Raw genomic sequence first — 22,887 nt, 5'->3', positions numbered from 1 at the left:
GGAACTTTAATAAATTGAAATAAATTGTACTGAATAATCCTTCCCCTTAATTACAAACAATATATATACAGTGGTACAACTAAACGAAATTAATAACTAGCTTAAATCTAAAATAGGCCCCTGAGGCATGATTGTACCAAGGATGCTTCCTTCCCCTTATGTTGGACGTAGTTTTGGGATGACGTGCCACTACAAGTAAACTAGACTGACGACACCTTTAAGGCGCGTCACGGAGCTCTAGCGTTACTCAACGGAAGTCCAACGCTATATCCTACGCGTTTCTAGACTTGTATAAATTCATCACTTTAGACAAAGAGGTAGTGTCAGTTTCAACCAATTCACACAAAACCTTAACATATTATTGATAAGTGAAAACCGCATGAAAATTCGTTCAGTAGTTTTTGGTCGAATTTAAACTGTGAGATACACGGCCGTTGTGAACACTGCTCGCACTGTTAGTGCTTTAAAAAGGAGACCTAGGCTCTCCGAAACATGTCGCGCGAGTGACAAAACAAGTGAGTCCAAGTAGTTCTTGAGTTTATCGCGAACATACAGACAGACGCGGCAAGGGACTTTGTTTTAATACCTAAGATGTAGAGATGTTGAAATTAAATTCACATCAAACACATAACGGTGGTGACATATTTTTTGTACCTGTTCAAGTGCTCACGCTTAAGAAAATGTGTAAATACAAATATGCAGTTTACAATAAGTATAAAATAAAAATATAAATTCAGTGAATTCATACATGTCATTAAAATAATTGCAAGATCAGAAACATCAATATAACAGTAATAAATATTACCAAATGAGTTTACCCCGCAAAAACTTTGCACCTAGTGGCTTAAATAAATTATTGTCCACCGTGATAACGGACCCAATAAATAACGCTATATCAGTTATTTACATCCGCGCAAAACAAAACATTGTGACTGCAATTATTTAATGAATTTATAGTCCGCCGCGCCATTAGGTTTAAATTTTAAAACGGACCGAGTTTTATTTGGCCATGGCCGTAAAGTTTTACGGGCCGGGAATGAAGGCGTTGTTGAAATAAGACGTTATTTATGGGGCTCTCAAGCTACGCCGGATTGAGGGCTTGTAGTACTAAATATTGGAAAAATATAACTCTGCAATTGAAGGAAAGGAATTAGGTAATGTTGTAATTTTAAATGTAGGTTAAGCCGCTTTTATATCTGTTGGCAACAATCAAGAAATGCCACTGACTGCAGCTTCCGGTGGCGGTATGGCGCGTAAGCGGTGGTTCCGGTCGACAGAGGGCGCCACTCCGTTGAATAAAACCGGTCTGCTCGACGGTGCGCGCTCTCTTGCGGGGTTGGCACTCGACACGAGAACATCGTCCACACTCTACTAGAATTGCGATTGTATCACTTGATTTTAATGTATACCTAATTGTAAATTAATATAGTACAATAAAATAACTTTATACTTTGGGGTTCTTGGTTTCATTAAGTTATCTACCGGCAGTTTTCATCAGAAGTGTTTATCCACGCGTCATGGGGAAGCATAAGAAGAAAAGTCGTAAACATAAACGCGCTAGATCAGTCAGTAGTTCTAGTACCGTCAGAAGTTCTGACAGTGAGAATGCCCGAACCCCGTCACCTCTGCCTCCACAACGCAAGAAGAGCAGGAGACTAGATCGGTCAAGTAAGCCTTTACGCATAAATGGACCCGAAACTGTAAGTCACAACAATACGCCTACTTTGTACAACATTATACCCGAGTTTGACCCTCTGAAAGATGACATTAATGCATGGCTTAGAGTGATTCAATCTTACGCAAGTACATTTTCTTGGTCTGACGAGATCACCCGTTATCAGGCTTTGAATAAACTGAAGGGCTCAGCTAAAGTATGGTATGACTCGTTGTTACGCACTGATCACCAATGGCCGTCATGGAAATGGTCTGATTGGCATACTAGGTTGTCTGTTAGCTTTCAAATTCAAAGGAACATGTTTGAACTTTTGAAGGAGATAATAGAACGAAAACCAGCTGAAAATCAATCTCTGTATGAATTCTATTTCGATCAGAAATGTAAAATTGACCGGTTACGTTTAAACTTTTCGGATCAAGACGTCATTTCAATAGTTCTTGGAAATATAGGCGACGGAAATATTGAATCCAATACATTTAATTCGTGTGATCAGTTCGCAAGTTATTTGCATAGTCGGACATACAAAGCAAAAAAACAAACAAACGTTTCACTTCCAAAGGCAAATCACGTTCAGTCACCTGTCGTTAACACTTCTAGTAATGCAAGCGTAGCTACAACGACAAGTCGAGCGGTTGCGTCGGGTTCTGTCGGTTCCGTTTCAAACGAGAATAATTCACAGGCGCGTAAAACAATCAAATGTTTCTTATGCGGCGGAAATCATAAGCGAATGCATTGTGACATAAAGTGTGAGTTTTGCGGGATAAGAGGACATATTGAATCTACATGTAATCGAAAGAAAAATGTTAAAACGGAACAGAAATCTGAAAAACCCGATGTAAAATTTGTGTCATCTTCAAATTCTCGAAACAAGTTCGTGAAGAAGGTAGTTCTAAATAATGTTTTGGTTCACGATGCATTCATAGATCCGGGAAGTAGCTGTTCGATTATATCACAGTCATTAGTAACGAAACATTGTTTACAGACAGCCGAGTTGCCCTCGCCAGTGACTTTGAACGGGTATAAAGAACATTCGTCAAAAAGGCTCAGGACCGCTTCGGCCTCAGTTTCATTTCGGCAACTTCTTAAGTAGTTCTCATTCGCATTTGGTCTACTGTTCCGATTCGCCAGCATTCCTATATCGTCACTTTCTTATCTCGCCCGCTTTCTTACGTGGGCCACTGTAGTAACTTGGTTATATTCCTAATTAGACTACAGTGCCGATTCGTCAACACTCCTAATTCGTCCATAGTGCTTACTCGTCAACATTCCTATTTAGACCACAGTGCCAACTCGTCAACTACATAGCAGCCCTAATAGTACATCATCATTATCATCAAAGTTATCTTTATGGTTAAGGACAAGTGTGACAACAGCAAATACTAATTGTAACTGCCGCATACTAGCTGGAAAATAGCACTTAAGAAGATATGAAGTGCACATTGACATTAATTTTATCTATGATTCAATGACACACATAAGTCAATTCAGTCAGTCGCTGAATCAAAAACTTCCAACAGTAAAATGTCGAATTTATATATTACTAAATCTCAGAGAGGCCGTGATTTGCTTGTTGTAGGCAATAAATACACGTACACTAAAAGTTCAGAGAATGTAAATTCTTCAAGGTGGAGATGCACAAATAGATGGGAATGTTCAGCGTCATTAACTTTAGATCGAGATCAAAAAAGAATTATGCGTGAAAGCCTACATATGTGTCGTCCAGATAAAACAAAATTAAAGGTGCGACAAATGATTGCAACTGCCAGAGAAGAAGTTTGCCAGAATTTAAAGTCTGTACAAGCAGTCTACGAAGAGATAGTGGAAAAAACGAAACACGACATTTCTCCGCAGCATGTTCCACCATATATGTCCGTAAAAAGCAGTTTATATAGAATGCGTAAAAAATATCTGGAAACTGATAAACTTATCTTTAGACATTTAAGCGAGGTAAAAGTGCCAAAAGGAATGGATAGCAAGTTTCACGTGATAGAGGATGGTGATGATGACAAAATTATCATCTTTTGTTCATTTCTTTCAAAAACCATTATAGAAACGAAAGTAAATGGTTCCTATTTCGGGGACGGTACGTTCAAATCTGCCCCAAAGCCCTTTTATCAACTGTACATCATTCATTTAGACTATTGTTCGGACGAGAAACGCGTGTATATATTTCCAATAATATTCGCAATGTTGCCCAACAAAAGGCAAGATACGTACATACGCTTGTTTCATTTAATTAAAAATGAACTTGGCATTTCCATTGGTAGTTTTAAATGTGACTATGAAATTGCACAGTTTAATGCAGCTCGAGCAGTATTTCCGGACGCCGTGATCACAGGGTGCTACTACCACTTCAATAGAGCTGTGTGGAAGTGGGCTGATAAAAAAAAGGTCACGTCAACACCTGAAGGAAGAAAGGTAACACGATGGTGTGCGAATTTTGTTTTACTTCCACCAAACTTCATGCCAGAAGCTTGGGATGCTATAATACGCGAAGCACCAAATACCACAGAATGTAATATTTTCAAAAAATATTTTCTTGACCAATGGTATAAAAAAAGTCACAATTTCTTGAGTTGCTCTAACGATATCCACCGGACGACCAATTCAGCAGAAGGCTACCATCGGAGACTAAATTCAAAGTTGCATGGCAGTGAAAAACCAAATTTTTTTTTTATCTGCAAGCTGATAATGCAAGAGGCCAGTCATTTTGACTGCAAAATTATGAGGAGTGCATTTGGGCCGTTTCCAAAAAATAGGAGCAGTAAAGACATTTACTTCGATAAAAAAATAATGTCGTTGCGGAGGAAACTCACGGTGACAGAGATATCTGCTATAGATTTCCTAAAAAAAATGGTATACATTAAGATGGCGTGTTAACTGATGGTGTTGACCCTTTTGTGCCTTTCGGGGAAGGAGTTCAGATTCTACTTGTGTCTGTTTCACAGCACGTCTGTTTCTTACTTTACCGGATTCTTGGCTGGATTCTTCTTTGGTCGGTTTCTAATCAGGTCATTTTGTTAGGTTGTCAAATAACAGACCTATTAAGATTCTGATAATCAAATAAGAATTTGATAATCTAATAAAATGACATGCTTAGAAACCGACCAAAGAAGAATCCAACCAACTAAGAATCCGGTAAAGTAAGAAGACGTGGTGCGAAACTGACACAAGTAGAAACTGACCTCCTTCGCCGAAAGGCTTCTGTGTATGAAGTAGGTTTGTACGTATTATTATTTAAATATTGAAGGATTATTTATTTTCATAAGAAATTTAGCTAAGAAAAGTTCTTTTTTTAAGTTTAAAGCGTAATTTTTTTAAATTATGTAATTTACTCTAGTAAATTACACTTTTTCAAAACCTGCGTTGTAATTGTAAAATATAAACAAGTGTACAGTGTTGTCGTGTTTTTTTCTATATAGAGCGATTTTCGATATAGATGTCGGATTCTTTCTGGAAAGATTAGCATGGAAAGGCTCGCTTTTTAAAACGTAACTTTGGAGTACACTCAGTACCGTTAGAATGTATTTCTGTTTTTCATTTAAGTCTGAATTGTTTTGTTGCATAAGTATTATTAAAAAAATACACTAATTATTTTATACTCTGATCGTAGTTTAATTATTTTATGGTGCTCCCACACTGGCTGTTATAAATGTTATATAACACAGTGTAACAAGGATAGCGTTATAAATGTAACATTGTTAAGATGAACAGGGAGAGTTAATGTTATATAACATTTATAACTATGTGTGGGAGCACCATACGGCCTTCTGGAATGTTCTATCTACTACAGAAATATAACTTTAACGTGCACTTGGTCACGATATTTGCTTCTAGCGACTACTACAAATAAAAACCATTCATCAAATTAGACAACATTTATATTTGTAATGACAAAAAAACTGAACGCACTATACTCTAATACCAACTTAAACATAATACATTTGCATACTGCTCCTGTGTTCTTTAAAACATGGGGTTATTTACACTCGATATTGTAAAATGTATGAAATTCAAAGCTTGCTTGAATATATTTACTATATCCAAAGTATGTGTTTCGTCAAAATCATGGTAGACTGGGCCTTCTCTCAATGTGATCCAATGGTTTTCTTGTAAATGTTCTTGACATACTAGGCTCTCCGAAGGTAAATATATGTTGTGGTTACATAACAAATTCAGTCTTATAAAATTATTAACCTTTGAGAGGTGAGTAATTGAGCATCCTATAAAGATGCAGCTATTTCTGTCAGTATAGACTCGCACCAGATCTAGGTGGTGGGAAGTATTTTGTTCTGTATTAATTCTACATTCTCAATTCAAATAAAAGAACGCGGACGAGTTGGCACTTTGGTCGAAATAGGAACGTAGACAAAAATGGTATATTGACGATATCAGATATTGGACGAGTTGGCACTATGGTCAAAATAGGAATTTAGACAAAATGGGGTATTGACGATATCAGAAAGTAGGCAAGTTAGGAAGGTGACGATTTAGGAATTGTAGGCTGACGACATGGCACTGTGGACGATTTATGGAGATGACGAAATGAAACTGAGGCCGAAGCGGTCCTGAGCCACAATTTACCACTGTTTTGAAGGCAAATTTAAAACTTGACTCGGTCGAAATAAACAATGTGGAGTTTTACATAATGGATGATCTGGTAGGTTGTGACATTTTGATTGGACGGAATGTGACGGAACGGCCCGACTTGATGTACTCTCGGATAGGTGAAGTTTTAAAGTTTGATTATGTTAAAACGTTAAATGAATTTTGCAATAGTATTGGTGAGACTGAACTTGATGCCGATTCGAACCATGCAGAATTAATGACATTGTTTCGAAAATATAGTGATTGTATAGCCAGGAATGTGAAGGAATTAGGCAAAGCCAATAATCATGAAATGGTTATCAATGTAACAGATCCGCGTCCAATTCAATGTAGACCTTTTAGATCGTCTCCATCTGATAGGCAGGTTATTCGGGATATGGTCGATGAGTTATTAGCTAACGATATAGTGCGACATAGTGATTCTCCTTATGCGAGTCCCGCGCTGTTAGTAAATAAGAAAAATGGAGAAAAGCGACTTTGCATAGATTATCGCGCTTTAAACAAGGTCACAGTGAAAAACAAATATCCTATGCCCCGGATTGAAGATTTAGTGGATAGGTTACAAGGAAATGAGTGTTTTACCAGTCTCGATTTAAAAAGTGGATACTACCAGATATTAATGAGTTCAGAATCAATACCTAAAACTGCTTTTATTACGGAAGATGGTCACTATGAATTTCTAAGGCTCCCGTTCGGTTTGGTCAATGGTCCATCCTGTTTTCAGGAAATGATGAATAAGGTGTTAGGAAATTTGAGATTTGGGATCGTCCAGGTAAACAATAATGTTTACCTGGACGATGTATATTTAGTTACCAAAACAGTCGAAGAGAATCTCAAATTACTTGAGGAAGTTCTAGAGATTTTTCGTAAAAATGGATTAACGCTTAATTTAAAAAAATGCCATTTTTTTAAAACACAAATTGAGTTTCTGGGTTACAAAATTAAGCCAAACGTAGTTATGCCTAGTGATGCCAAATTAGAAGCGGTGAAATGCTTTCCAACACCCAAAAATATTCACCAACTTCGCTCATTTTTGGGGTTAACAAGTTATTTCCGAAAATTTATTAAGAATTTTGCAATGATATCGTCACCTTTGACGAGGTTGCTGAAAAAAGATTCTGTTTGGGTGTGGGAAAACATTCATGAACAAGCATTTCTCACTTTAAAAGAGAAATTGATCTCTGGCAATGTTCTGTCCATTTTTGATCCGTCAAAAGATAAAATTTTGTATACGGATGCTAGCCGAGAGGGTGTAGCTGGCATTCTTATGCAAGTGACTGATGAAGGCGAAAAACCCATCCATTATTATAGTAGGCAAACTTCAGAGGATGAAAAACGTTATCATTCTTTTGAACTTGAACTGCTTGCAATTATTGCGTCATTACAAAAGTTTAGGCTTTACTTACTGGATTCTCCATTTAAAATTATAACGGACTGCAATGCTGTTCGATATGCGCTAACAAAAAAAGAAATAATTCCTCGTATCACACGATGGGTATTGCTAACACAAGAATTTGCTTTTGAAATACAGCATAGGGAGGGCTCGCGTATGCAGCATGTTGACGCGCTAAGTCGAAATCCGGTACCATCTGGCGAGAGAGACGAATCGGAAGTAGTGCTATCTATAACAGAGGCCGATTGGTTAATGTCTGTGCAATTACAGGATCCGGAGTTAGTTAGAATTAAAGCGATATTGGAATCAGGACAGGCCGAGGAAAATAGGGATATTTTTAGTAAATATGAAATGCTAGGTAACAAAGTTTACCGAAGAACAACCCGAGGTCGTCGATGGGTGGTACCGAAAAACTGTATCTGGCAGATTATAAAAAGTAACCACGACGATTTGGGTCATTTTTCGGTAGATAAAACGGTGGAGCGTATCGAAAGCTTATACTGGTTCCCAAGAGTACGACATACAGTAAAAAAATATATTAAAAACTGTATCAATTGCATCTATTATAAAATAAAAGGCGGTCCCAAAGAAGGAGAGTTGTATCCCTTACCGAAATATGCCCAGCCATTCCATACGCTCCACGTCGACCATTTAGGCCCCTTTGTAAAATCAAAACGCGGCAATAAGTATTTATTAGTCATGGTAGACTCTTTTACCAAATTCGTTTTTATATCTGCAGTAAAAACAACGAATTCAGCTGAAGTAATAACCGAGTTAGATCAAATTTATAAGCATTTTGGAAATCCCAGGCGTATTATAAGTGACGCTGGTACGGCGTTTACTTCCAAAGATTTTACGCAATATTGTATGTCTAAAAATATTCGTCTGCATACAGTTGCAACCGGTATGCCTCGTTCCAATGGTCAAGTTGAAAGATTCAATAAAACCATTCTAGATGCCATGAGAACCTTAGGTGCCAATAGCGATGAGGATTGTTGGGATCAGTACGTTACGGCGTTACAACAGGGCTTAAATAGTACAATTCACAAAACCACAAAAGCTGTTCCAAGCGAAGTTTTCTTTGGGTACCGCTTGAGAACCGATACAGATAGTATTATAGGATTAGAGCTTGATAACGGGGACTTAACGGATGTGACCAATTTGCGTAAGAATGTGGATGAACATCTAAAAGCCAGTGCAATTAGTCAGAAAACGAGGTTTGACAATTCGAGGGTAAGAGCAAGAAGATATTCAATTGGTGATCTTGTACTTATCAAGATTCAGAGTAAGAATAACGAAGGGCAAAGTACAAAATTGATGGCAATTTTTAAAGGGCCATTTCAAATAAAAAGCGTACTAGGCAATGATCGATATGAGGTGACGGATCTACGAGGGTCTGAACGTAGTAATAAGAAATATACGGGCACGGCAGCAGCCGAAAATATGAAGCCATGGATTAAAATCGATGATTGGGCTTCTGAATAAGTATTGTGAGATTTGTGAGTATTCCGTGTTGGCATAAATAGGTATTATATCCGCTAATCTATAATATTTTAAGTAACAAGTCCAATAAATAAATTAAGTAATATTTAAATTTCAATGCAGTTTTTTTTTAATTTTGTTAATACAGGTACATAATTATGAAATAAAAAAAAGCAGGTTAACTATATAACGATTTTATTTGATACATTAATAGGTATTATTTTGAAAAAGTTTGCTTTGCGTATGGGACAGTTATACTATATGTGTGTTTGGAGTGTTCATGATATGCTTAAGTGAAGCGGTTCGCTCTTTAGGTGTGTATGAAACTCTAAACATGCATATGCAAAATTAAGCAGCTATGGTGGTGCTACTGAATCAACTCGGTCTCTCAAGTGAAGCATTTGCTCTTTGGGTGCGAGGGTTCGGTGTTCGATATAGCGCTAGTTGGCTCATACGCAAAACAAGATTACAAACATGTAACGACCATTCATCACTGTTTCATTAAAATAACACATGTAATTTTTAACATTCCATAATATGTTTCAGAGTCATATTATTGGCATGTGTGGTGTCAGGCGCTGACACCGTGCAGCATGACCGTGTTGGCAACAATCAAGAAATGCCACTGACTGCAGCTTCCGGTGGCGGTATGGCGCGTAAGCGGTGGTTCCGGTCGACAGAGGGCGCCACTCCGTTGAATAAAACCGGTCTGCTCGACGGTGCGCGCTCTCTTGCGGGGTTGGCACTCGACACGAGAACATCGTCCACACTCTACTAGAATTGCGATTGTATCACTTGATTTTAATGTATACCTAATTGTAAATTAATATAGTACAATAAAATAACTTTATACTTTGGGGTTCTTGGTTTCATTAAGTTATCTACCGGCAGTTTTCATATCTGTTAATTTTCTTAAGTTAGGTCAACAGATCAAATAGTGCCGTCACCAAAAAGATACATTGGCGTGTAGAAATATAAAATGTTTTATTCTTATTTCGTTTTTGATGCAAGATTTTACTTCTGAATGCACTTTTCTTTTAACTACCATCTTCTATTCATTAAAATAATTCTAGAGTAATCCCAAACTCAAATAGGTTATATTGTTAATTGCCATAATATTATCGGATGTTACGTACCTAGATCTTGCGACAGTTGCGACCATATTGACCGACCAATCGGTCTTAGTTATTAATTATTTGTGTGATGACACAGATATTTGTTCCTGAGTCATAGTTGTTTTCTATGTACCTACTATTTAAGTATTTATATATTATATGTATATATCGCTGTCTGAGTACCCATAACACAAGCCTTCTTGAGCTTACTGTGGGACCTAGTCAATGTACGTAAGAATGTCCTAAAATATTTTAATATCGCTTGCAGACGTATCCGCTTAATAAAAATGGATTAATACTTGTAATATTCCATTTTCAATAGTCTCTTCATTTTACTTATACCAAACAAGAGCCCAATTGAAGTCGGAAGTCATTTTCAATGTAGATATACCTATCTTCAAATATTTAACCATCACATACTAAGTAACTAAAACGACAAATATAATAAAACCCAGTAAAAAGAACGTTGAGGTCATAAAGATATAGAAAACTATAAACTGTAGCCAGCACCCTCAAAAAAGGCTATCGTTAACTTTATTTTTCATACCTTACATAAAATGTGGCGTGGGAGGGTATTCTTTTACGTAAGGCAACCATTTAAAATTCAGAACAGTCAGTTGGCAAATAAGGTTTGTTATTATTTCATTAGCCAGAACAATTAACGGGTTAAATTAAAAACAAACCGTTTTTAATTAAATGTTATGAGTATTGTCGGTCCGAATGAATAAATATTGCCGTTCTATTTTTGTTGTGCGAGTTTATGGACGGAGTTCTCCCCATCAGAACCCCTAGTGTAAATTAATTTCATTCGATAACGTGACGAGCGTTCATGACGTAAATGACGAATGTCATTTATTTTTCACATACATCGTTATCTGTATCGTGTCCATATTACCCTAGTTTCTCCCCTCCCTACAGTTCTGTGTCATGCAATCTTTTCTAGATCAGAAATTTTACAACAGAAATTTTATTCAAAATAAAATGAAACGAAATACATATTCCAGCGACATTGCATAAATACATGCTGCAGTATATAATATATTTCTCGAAGCTCGAGGAAGCTTCGCAAAAGTTTAAATAAAGCACAACTGCGAGCTTCACGGGTCGCGCCTTTACGACACAGATAATGAGGGACGAAACTGTGACGTAAAACAGACGGGAAATAATAATAATGCCAAAATTGTATGCTAGAGAGCGCTGGTGGCCTAGCGGTACACTGCGACATAAAATAGTAGAAAATAAACGAGTCGCATTTTTGACGTAAAATGCTTAAACATGGCAACAATCTTGAATGGAAATTGTTAAGTTTCAATGCATTTTATTTAATTACTACTCTTTCATGTCGCACTGTAAGTAAGTGCCTTTCAAACCGGTGTTTGCGGGTTCCAACCCTGGCTCGTACCAATGGTGTTTTCGGAACTAATAGCCGACATATCGTTTGATAATTACCAGCCGCTTTCCGGTGAAGGAAAACATCGTATGGAAGCCCACTTAAGGATGACTCACGCTAGACCGGGCCGGGCCCGGGCTGAGGCAACCAACATGTCATTTTTTATGACGGCTGATGAAACAAAGAGCCGGAAACTCCGGTCCGGCCCCGACCGGTCTAGCGTGAATAATCCTTAATGCCAATAAGACTCATTTTCTCGTGGGACGACACATGGGGACCCTAGCGGTCCCTTTCAGTTGCCAAGCGAATCCCAGGGGAATAAGTCGTGGCAAAAAAGCCGGGCAATAAAAGTAAGATAATGATGATTAACATGGAGATTCGTTATCGATAATTTCTTTCATAACATCTTTGTTTTACAAGACACATTTATTTTTATGGCAAGTACTTGCGCAAAGAAGCTACTAACTTATAAAATACTAGACATGTCCAAACTACTCGAATTTAAATAGGAATATTCTCTCACTGATGTTATTCTGAGCGTGCCAAAGGAACGGAAAGTAACTGCAATATGAAGCTTATATAAAACTAGCATTTTCTTGACTTGCAAAGCGAATGCAAAATTGGAACTTTACGTACACGAGGAATATTTGTATCTTGCCTTGTTTCCAGTTTGCTATTACGTGTTAAAGCTAGGTGCTAGGAGCTATAAAAATTTAAGACACACCGGTTTTGTAGCTACAGAAGTTTCATTTTAAAAGTAACTTTCCATCTATGACAGCATTGCAGTGTAGCGTTACTGTTTACGTCATTGCTGCAAGAAATGTCATCCCTTGGCATCGATACCTATTAAAAAAAACAAAGTGAGAGTCGGACTCGCGTTCCAAGGGTTTCTGTATATTACACTATTTATAACATTGTATTTTTTTATGTGAAAATGAAATGTCTTTAATAAACCGGTAGGGATTGAATCAAAAACTAAGTAATTAAGTTCGACTCACGCTTGACTGCACATTTCTAGTGGATTATCCTGTTATTTTATGTAGACCTATTTTGTGTACTTGTATTTATTATTTACTAATATAATTCATAGAAATTTGAGAATAATCCTGTCGAAAAGTACAAAAATCTATACGTGTATCATATTCCAGCAAAATATCGGTGAAAATAAAAATACTTTTAACCTCAGCTCACCTCAGGAGCGCAACGGATATCTCGCATCTAAACATAATCCGACTACTTCACATTATTGAAATTTGTAAAATACCTTTACATCGATAAATTCTGCTGTGGGTGCACGAGTTGCACACAAAGGAAGCACTAGTTCGGAATTTAAAGTAGTGGATAAATATTACTAACCTACTCGACTACATAAAAGTTAGCTTGATTGAAAATTTAATCGAAAAGTTGACCTAATAACGATCAGAGAACAATATTAATCGAGTCTTATTTCGTGAACATTTTAACCGATTAAAAAATTAACGACCCTTTCGCTATAAAATTTGGTTTTAATTATACGAGTATATTTTTTTTGGTATAAGTATCTTAAGCAATCATTTCTTAACTCTAAACAGGTTCATCCTTCAAAATATGATGTTTTTCTGGTACTTTAGAATTTGTAAACATCAATAGGGTAAATCAATATGACTCGCGTTAGACCGGGTACTCGGGCCGAGGCGTCCGACATGTATCTATTTTTCTATGATATCTGATCGGTGATCACGTGGTGCTTTCGATAAAAAACGAAGCGCCGGAAGCTGCGGCCCCGGTCCAGTCTAGCGTGAGGTATCCTTAAATTGACAGCCTACCCTACAGTGAGCTGCGAAATCACATAGAGAAATTATGAATGAATTCATTGATTAAATTCATACCCTTTTGCGGCTGATGATACGCCCGTTGATATTATATTATACGAATAAATGACGTGACATGCTTCAAAGGAAAAGGAAAATTAGTATCATGATTTATTTAGGTTCGTTTGCTAATATAATTCAGGAGGGAATAAAAAAGATGTAATTAATTTGGGACATGTTTAGGCGAGCACGGAGCACCCGCGGACCCGTGTCGGTGTTCGTACGCAAAAAGCCGTATGGGGACGCATTCACAAGCTAAATGTTATAACAATATCCATTGACCTAATTTATTGCTAATGAATATTCAGAACCGGCACACAGAACCAGTATTTTGTGCCATGAGATGATGTGGTTTTGACACCAAACCATAGAAGCGGTGAGTGATCGAGTCTCGCGAGTCGCGACCTAAACGCGTAAGCGCCATGAATTTTTACAGCGCTTTGCTCGCGCGGTATAGGTTGCCATTGCAAATAATATCTCAATGACAATACGGAAATTTAACGATTCCTAATAAAATAGTTACCTACTGGCCGAATGCTGAAAATAGATGTTACTAAAGAAAACAGTGATCAAGCCCTCCAGTGGACAGTGGATGAGGCCGGATTCAAATCGGCGTTTTCAGCTTCGCGGCTAAGTAATGCCCCGGATCTTTAGGCTACACATTCATATGTATATGGCCTATAGAATAGGTACTCGCTTTCAGCTCGTTTCAAAAGCTAACATTCGTATTTTAACGTCTTTCATTATGTAGCAGTCACATAAACTGCTATTAATTTATCGGAATATGGTAAGCGAATGAATGGGTTTTTGGAAGGGTTACCGCATAGTGGGGCAGAATCGTGAAATGATATTTTATTTATACTAAATCGAATTGAGTCTGAATTGAGTCCCGAGTCTAGACGGGATTTAACGGACAACATCGGCCATTTGTTCCCGTTTTGTTACCAAGTTTCGTTTACCTCTACGTGTCTTTGGAGTCGACGTGACCGCACAGAACGGGGATAAGTCATGTCTTGGATACAGGATAAGTTAATAGTAGATTGTAACATAACACAAAGGAGCAAAATGACATTTTACGGCGAGAGCGTACATTGATTCCTGAGCGTTGCGAGGGATACTAAAATAAGCGTAGGAAATCAAGTGCTACCGCCCAAGTTGGAAATAATTATGCTATCGTGTGACACATACTGCTTTTCACATCGTGCGTCACTGCGTGTCCCTATATAGGTAAGGCTATGCTTGTGAGGAGGTAAGGCAAAGCGGGTTTTTGGAAATTACTTTTGTCAGACCTATCCCTATCCAAAGTATCCAAAGAAGGTAAAGGTGCCTAGTTGACTACTGGACCCTGAAAAGCAATAAAATATCTAAGTGAATTATTCCGACAAATAAAAAACTTTCTGAACTCAATTAACGACATTTTGTGTCACCACTTTGGTTTTGTGATTGCATTAGGTAATATTTACGCTCACTAGCTTAAATTGACTATCATAGCTAAGTTATGTATGTTATGTTTTTTTTTTCTTAAGTGAATTATTGTTATTCTTTTGAGAAATAAAGATCTTTATCAAAAAGCGACAACTGTATTCTTTTTATTCTAACGAGTAAACGACAAAGCATAGTGTATTCGTATTCCAGAGGCCAAAAGAAATGTTTAATTACGCTAACTCCCGGGACTGAGGCTCGAGAGCCCTCGCCGAGTTACTGACGGACAAAGAACGCTTTTGTTGCGAGGGAAACTTTTATCGCCAACCCTTTAATGTCAAAAGTGAGCCCTTTAAAAAGATAACCGGCCCATATACATTTACGATCTGTGTTGGGTGAGGAGATGAAGAAAAAAGTCAAGACAACGTTTTTGGTTTTTCTTTTAAATAATAAAAAAATAAAATTTGTTTATTTCAGACCATTTGAGCCATATTTTTGTTAGTTAATCAGAAAATCTTACATCCTATGTTAGTACTTACATAAAAACACTTATAACAATAATATAAACTATTAACTACCTTAACATTACTACGTGCAGAGAGGAACATGGGGCAAATATAATGTGAATGTGTAATTAAAATGTGTTTTTTTTTTATTATTATGAATGGGCTTACTCATGGCCACAGACTAGCCGAGGCGTAGACGTGACCTACGATGGAGCGAGCTCGCCCAGAAGGTGCCTGTTCACTCTTGATTTGAAGGTTGCCGGGGGGTTTGCTATGATGATCAGGGTTCACTTGATAATGGGCCATTTTGTTTTAAGTATTACAATATATTTTTTAGTTGTGGCATATTTTATTTTCACTTAGAATCACGAACTTTTTTGATCCTAATTGCAAAAAAAAATCACCATACATTTTATTTTTTCCATTCCGTTAAAACATGGTAGCCGTATAAAAATAAATCTCTTGGGACGGTTTTTCTCTCATTAGAATCGAAAGAACTCGTGATTCTGAGTCTAAGAGAAATAACCAACGGAGACGCCATGTCTATAATTTTCGGTACAAAATAGTCTGCCGTTTTTTGCGGGGGAGGGGCACATCAAATGTATACGTAACATCAACATAGCCGTGTCAGATAAACGTCAGTCCATACATGTGTTTGACATGTGGTTGACCATTGGCCGCCTTTTTTCGACAGAGGGGAACGCCTTTTAATGACCACTCCGTTGGTTATTTTCTCTAAGTTCTGAGTGAAAATAGCATAATAAAATATGCCATAACCAAAAAATATGAATATTGTAATAATTTAAATAAAATGGTCCAAAGAATCCAAAAAGATTGACATTCATAATGTCATCATTACACTTTGTCATTGCATATGGCTTGCAGAGTTAACTTGGTTATATTCTATCACAACATTTGATACGAGAGAAATGCAAAATATGAATTCTCTCTACAAAGTACTCCATATTTTTTTTTTTGTTCTTTTGAATAAATATTATGAAAATACAAACTCACTTCATAATAATAATGCTTTTATATGGAATGCAAGAACGTATAGTGAGTTAAATTAAAAGCAATCAAACAGCATTCTAACGGCAACTTGTATACAAACTGCTTGATTTCCATACAAATTGCGTTGTCTTTGTATATAGAACTCAAACAAAGGAGTTATGGGTTTGACCTCTGAACCAATTTTGATGAATGTTATGGAACGATATATCATCTGACAAGATTTGCCACTGTGTATATTAAAAAGGTAGGTACAAATCAAATATCGGAAAAAACATCAAAATTTAATATTTGGTTGTAAAAATAAACATAAAATTAGTTTTGATTATGATTATGGTAAACGCGTTCTTGAGTGGAGACCGAGACTTGGCAAACGTAGTGTAGGACGCCCCCCGACCAGGTGGGATGACGATCTGCGAAAGATTGCAGGCAGATGCTGGATGCGGCAAGCTGAAGACAGGGCGCTATGGCGCTCTTTAGGGGAGGGCTATGTCCAGCAGTGGACTGCTATAGCCTGATGATGATGATTATGTTTATCACTCTATTTCAGTCAATTTATTGCAGAGTAAAAAATATCCAGTGACAAAAGGCGGACTTACTTAATGCTGCCCGGCATTCTTTACCAGTCAACCTTTAGGCCAAACAAAGAAGCAAAAAAATCACAAAAAAATGTTATTAAAAATTAAAACTACGATCATTTATTAAAACCAAAACGTATATTGTCCTCAAAATATTTTTCTCTAACTTTGATACCCAAACGCAGACTTTTGTTAAAACTATAAAAATATGCTGCAGTTGTTAACGTCAACGTATTTTTTGGGGCTTCCAGTGAGTTAACAATTTACTTTTCCCAGAACCAAGCGTGAAATCCCTACATTTCTCCGTACTAGATATTTCATCACCAAAGCTGGCAACTCTATACATACGGAAACGACTACATGCGTGCCAACTTATCATACCTACTAAAATTTTAATCTCCTTCGCATCATGCGAAACTGAATATATAGTAACACAACTTAGAAGTTACTCAAGGGCCGTATTAATATTTAGCACTTTTGCATGCACTTGACTGAATGTTACACTAAAATTAACAAATATTCGAAAGTATATTTTTTTTGTAATTTCTCGTTCTGTATTTCGTTTCCATCATCATACTATAATATGACCAGTAGGTACCGAGTACGATATTACTTGTTAGCAAGAGTGTTAACAAATTGTATGGATAAATTATCCATTGCCTCTAAGCGGTCGACTAAGAAACTATTTTTAACTCTTACAATCAATAAATACATATTAGCAATATATATTATATGGAAAAAAACAATATTCATATACTATTACATATACCTATTTATAAAAAATTAACGAACATTGCAATTTGGTACCTAATAAACCTTAAATTATTTTACAATAATGTCTCGAGTTTTTTTTAAAATAATAAACAACACAAATACGTAATATTAAGCTGCGAAAATTTTCTCAAGAATTCCTCAACTCAAAGAATAAGAAAGGATCTCAAGAAGTGTGTCGAAATGATTTCTTTACATAGAGACGTTCCATAACGATATAATAAGGAAATTCATATGCGAGATAGAAAGGCATCTTTCTCGAGCAAAATGAAATGTACGAGGCAATGCAGTCGTGTTCATACGAATGTTCGTGCTCATGCGAATGTATGGAATAACAGGGGTATATTTCAGACACATGAAATGTAATTTTCACCACACTAGCTCGGAAAGGCTTACTTTGCACTTAAAGAACTGATAGCAAAGTTGCATTTTATTCACATGTGAGGCAAAGTAATCAAATGCAAATATTGAGTTGTTTTCTTATGTTGGCTGGTAGAATTGACTTTTAAATGATGATTATGGATGATAAATATTTAATAACATTCATTTGGATTTGATTTGGTTTGATATTTTACATTTATTATTTGCCTCGGGTTGGTGAGGTGAAAAATTTTGTGTTTCACTCGAGGGCAAATTTTGTTTAAGCCTCGTGCTCTGAAACCCTCGCAACGCTCAAGATTCCATCTCGCTACGCTCGTGGTTCAATTTTGGAATCTTGTCGCTTGCTCGGGTATCAATATTAGCACGAGCGGTTAAACAACAACTTTACACCCTTGTAAAACAAATAACTATTAAATTTGTTGTTGCAGACTCTTTAATAAATAAATAAAACCTGCAGTAGGTATCAGACTTATAAATTTATCTTTTATAATATTATTATAACAAATTCAAAAATTCCGGCGAGCGTGTTATGAGGTATGTTATGAAAGTGAAGGAAGCGAAAAAGGTATTTTCAGGATCGTGGCAAGTGGAAATCCGTGGTCTCTGCCCCTATCCCTCCGGGAAAATTAGCGTAATTATTATGTATATATATCGCCGTGTGCCTGCTATACGGCCACAATGAAAAAAAATTTAATTTTATGGATTATTGCAGATACGTATTCAAAATTGTTCAATTTACGACCTTATTTCGAGAGCCATAGCAAAACAGGTCTTTAAGAGCCTTTTTCTCACAAGTGGCCTTATGGATTTGACCATAAATTGTCAGACGATTCCCTGCAATACAGCCACTTACCAGTCTGCCGCCTGCTCCCGCGGCGTTTGCACATGAACTGAGGGACTACCGCGAACCACGTTCGACGTGTTGCCTTCCTGTCACACTTACCTACGAATTTACAAGTGCGACAAAGAGGCAACACGTCGAACGTGGTTCGCGGTAAGCCCTCAGACGGCCCTTTTGGGTTGTGGCTATATAGCACACGTTTTAATTGAAGCTTTTGTGTTGCGTCCTAGAAAATAATAATTAGTTGAGTTACACATATTATCGCGTACAGTGATCTTGTTCCTATCAAAAATGATAAAACAAAGGGATTTTAACTATTTTGGTGTTTTTATTTATATTTGCATCGTAACCTTTATCCAATAATTTTGTGTTTAAATTTGGCCGCATCCCAAAATCTTTAAAAAACGTTTCTGCAATACGCCCACAACTCTAAATACCTGTCTTTAGGGCCTTGTGCCTTAAAAAATATACATTTCTTTTAAAAAGTGGCGTGGTCATAAGGAGGGTTATATCATTCCGAGTAAAAAAAGCTAAATTTTAAATTCATAGACCTAAAACTAAAGGAGTAAGATCCTATTAAACACCCTGAACTATACTCTCACAACTTTGAGACGCGATTTCTCGAAAAAATGGTTTTTTGAGATGTGGCAGTGTAGCAGGCACACGGCGATATGTTTACAATTTACGTTAAAAAAATATTAATATGGTATTTTATTGTACACGTCTGAATATGCCCATTTATACCGCTCATGGCGCTCATAGCTACGTAATTTGGAAACGTACCTACCTAATTTTCGAATAGGTCGAATTTCCTCTTACCATTTGATTTGTATAGAAGCCTGACGGCGCGATTCGGAAAATGAATTAGAGATTCACTAGATATGAAATAGTAAAGATATGTGACGTTCCACGGCAAAAGGTACCTTATAGCGGCTGGCGCTTACGTCGCATAGCGCATAATATTGGAGCGGCGTAATAATCGCCAGCCGCCATAAGGTACCTTTACCCGTGGGACGTCACATATCTTTACTATTTCATATCTAGTGAATCTCTAATTCATTTCCCGAATCGCGCCGTGATAGTTGCTAATGTACATAAATAAATTACTTTAGAAGTACATAAATAGGCAGTTATGTAAAGCATAGATTTATAAGGCATAGATCCCTAGTCCGTACACCCCCAGTGAAGCCATTTCAAGTGCGACGTCTCGTCACACTCGTATCGTCGTATTCGAACGGCCGTCGCAGTACTCAAAGTCAAATCGGTGTGTGTACACCTCCCGTTTAAAAGTACCGAGTTTAAAGTGATATTTTTACATAATCGTAAATACAAAAATCCAAATTTTCGTCAGCTGCCATTTCTTCTAAATGTTGCCAGTGTAGTGAATATTTTTTCCTCCAAATGGGACATGACGTCTACATTCTAAAATAAATACGCTCAATTGAATTTCATTGTATAATTGTAGAAAATTATAATTAAGTTAATTATTTAGGTACTTAGTTTTTTCCTTATTTTTATTATGTGTAATGTTCGTTTCAGTTTTCTGACTGATCTGCTGTCTGCGAGATGGAAGGAAAAAAATTAGACTAAATCGGAATGACGCAATATGGAAACATTGGAAACCGACTAAACACAGTCGAATATGCTCTGTCATATTTAAATGTATTCTTATTATTTTATGCACTTTTATTTTGTTGAATAAAAATAAAATAGTAAAAACTTGTCAGCTATTTATTTAAACCTTATTTCACAAAGTACAGAAATGCAATAAATCCCAAAATAAACAAAAAGCTTTTGCTACAAAATCGAATCTACCCACTTCCTAATTATTAATAACCAAGTGTGGATGTTGTTAAAAATCCCCTACTTTGAGAGATGTAAATGAATACTGGCAACATATTTTGTATATATGTGTGTGTTTGCTGAGCGTAAAACACGAGCGTCGCACGCACACATCCATCGTGTTTCGGCTTCACTTTTGGCAGGTTCACCGTATGGGGACTATCTGTCTATGCGTTATTAGTTTAAGATGTAAAGTATACATTCTCAACATTAGCTACATGTATCAAGAAAATGTGCCTGCCGAGACTATGTCTGTATTTAAATAAAATTAAACAAAATCTACCCTCAAATGGTTCCTTAAGCCAGTTGAGGCAAATAATGTAGGTTGGTCAGGTTGTTCAGTGACAAATCCAGGCGGTTTTGTATTACTTGGTTAGGCAATAAATGTTATAACTACCCGAAAATTTACAAATTATTTGATTACTTTTGTTTAAATACCTAAAGATACAGAATTGAGCGTTGGATTTGTTTGTCAGGAGTCAACATATGTATATGAGTTATAAACTCAAATGTATGTCATATACCTCCTTAAGAAAAAGTGACCTAGCCCTCCAATGCCGAAAGCTGGACAGCCTTGAGGTCTAGGGCGTTAGCAGAGGAAACTGAAGATGCCGAATCCAGCTCCACCATTGGAGGGCTTGGTCAGTTTTAATTCAGTATATGAAATCTTTTTCGGTTTATCTTTTATACATTTTAGGAGAGTCAAACTGTTCGATCTAAAGTTAGTAAAATACGATCCTGTTAACGTCAAGTTTCTGCATAAAGGAATACAAGTTTCTGCCTAATAAAAAATAAACCTGAGCGAACAAACATCCCTGAAACGTACACGAGTTCCTAGTGTGTTAAGTTATTTTTGAGTTCTGTACGTCACCAATCCTGCGTCAAGAACCCCTAATTTAATAACTTTAATAATTACCTCGCGCAGTGCCGGCTGTCTCCCCGCTTTACACATTCACACACATAACACAACACTCCACTTCACCACCACCGTCCACTATATCGGACCACTCGGAAAATACTACAACACGCTATACGTCTGCCTCGCTCGACGCTCGACGCGGTACTGACGGGTTGGCTGGGCTCAGCTCATTTTTTTTTCATCTTAAAGGCAACGGAAACTCGTTAGACTGCCAAAGTTTTTTTTTATCAATTGTTTTATGCTGGATTAGACTTGCAAGTTTAGTGTCAAGTAATGATTAAGCGATGACGGGGCGGGAAGATTAATTAGAGTTGTTATCGCGTTTCACAGTTGTGTTGCTCATTGAATAATGATTAACTAATGAAGAATGATTATACGTCAATTTAAGACAAGAATTACACCATATGATGAGAGTTAGGGTTGAGTTTATGACATTTATCGGAGCGGAAAACTTAGTAATATTAATATACGCGAAATTGAGAGCGCCGGTGGCCTAGTGGCAAGAGCCTGCGACTTGCAATCCGGTTTCAAGTTCAAACCCCGGCTCGAGTTTTTCGAAACTTATGTACGAAATACCATTTGATATTTTACCAGTTGCGGTGAAGGAAAATATCGTGAAAAAACCGCACTAATCCCAATAAGGCCTAGTTTCCCCTTTGGGTTGGAAGGTCAGATGGCAGTCGCTTTCGTAAAAACTAGTGACTACGTCAAATCATGGGATTAGTTGCTATGCAGACCCCAGGCTCCCATTAGCCGTGGCACAATGTTTTACGGATGTTTTATATCACGTTATTTTAATTACTCGCGTGACGTGTAATATTATTGACTATGTTCCAAAGGTTGTGTTTTTTATGTTTTTATAAGGTAGGCATCTAAATAAGAAAAGTACAAAACCCACTCCCAAATAGAAGTGAAATGTTTAAGAAACTTCTTAAAGATATTCATAATTTTAATAACATAACTTTCGTGAGACACAGACATATTAAATATATTAAGAACGTGAACGTGAATACGTGAGTGACCCGTTCTTAATATATTTAATATATTCATAATTGCCAAGAGTTGAATATTTAATGCCCTTAAAGGCCGGGATCTCATTAGCTTGG

At 36.9% G+C, this 22,887-nt stretch overlaps 2 protein-coding genes across 2 annotated transcripts in view; one reads left to right on the top strand and one right to left on the bottom strand.

The window, feature by feature from the left end:
- Positions 1 to 22,221, bottom strand: part of LOC134663419 (neuroligin-4, X-linked-like) — a 280,075-nt gene extending 257,854 nt beyond the window's left edge. The window contains exon 1 of the mRNA XM_063519789.1: positions 21,779 to 22,221. The gene's annotated coding sequence lies outside the window, so the exon portion shown is untranslated. The remainder of the gene's footprint in view (positions 1 to 21,778) is intronic.
- LOC134663346 (uncharacterized) lies at positions 1,518 to 3,763 on the top strand. The gene has a single exon (XM_063519708.1). The coding sequence runs from the start codon at positions 1,518 to 1,520 to the stop codon at positions 2,763 to 2,765; it is 1,248 nt and encodes a 415-aa protein (XP_063375778.1). The 3' UTR covers positions 2,766 to 3,763.
- Positions 22,222 to 22,887: the final 666 nt, after the last annotated feature.

This window comes from Cydia fagiglandana, chromosome 4 (assembly GCF_963556715.1).
Source record: "Cydia fagiglandana chromosome 4, ilCydFagi1.1, whole genome shotgun sequence".
Taxonomy (NCBI): Eukaryota; Metazoa; Arthropoda; class Insecta; order Lepidoptera; family Tortricidae; genus Cydia; species Cydia fagiglandana.
Note: the sequence above shows the minus strand (reverse complement) of the source record. Positions and strands in the feature narration are given on the sequence as shown.

Bases quoted from the DNA above. Each gene is read 5' to 3' on its own strand.
- LOC134663346 (XM_063519708.1), top strand. From the start codon at position 1,518: ATGGGGAAGCATAAGAAGAAAAGTCGTAAACATAAACGCGCTAGATCA.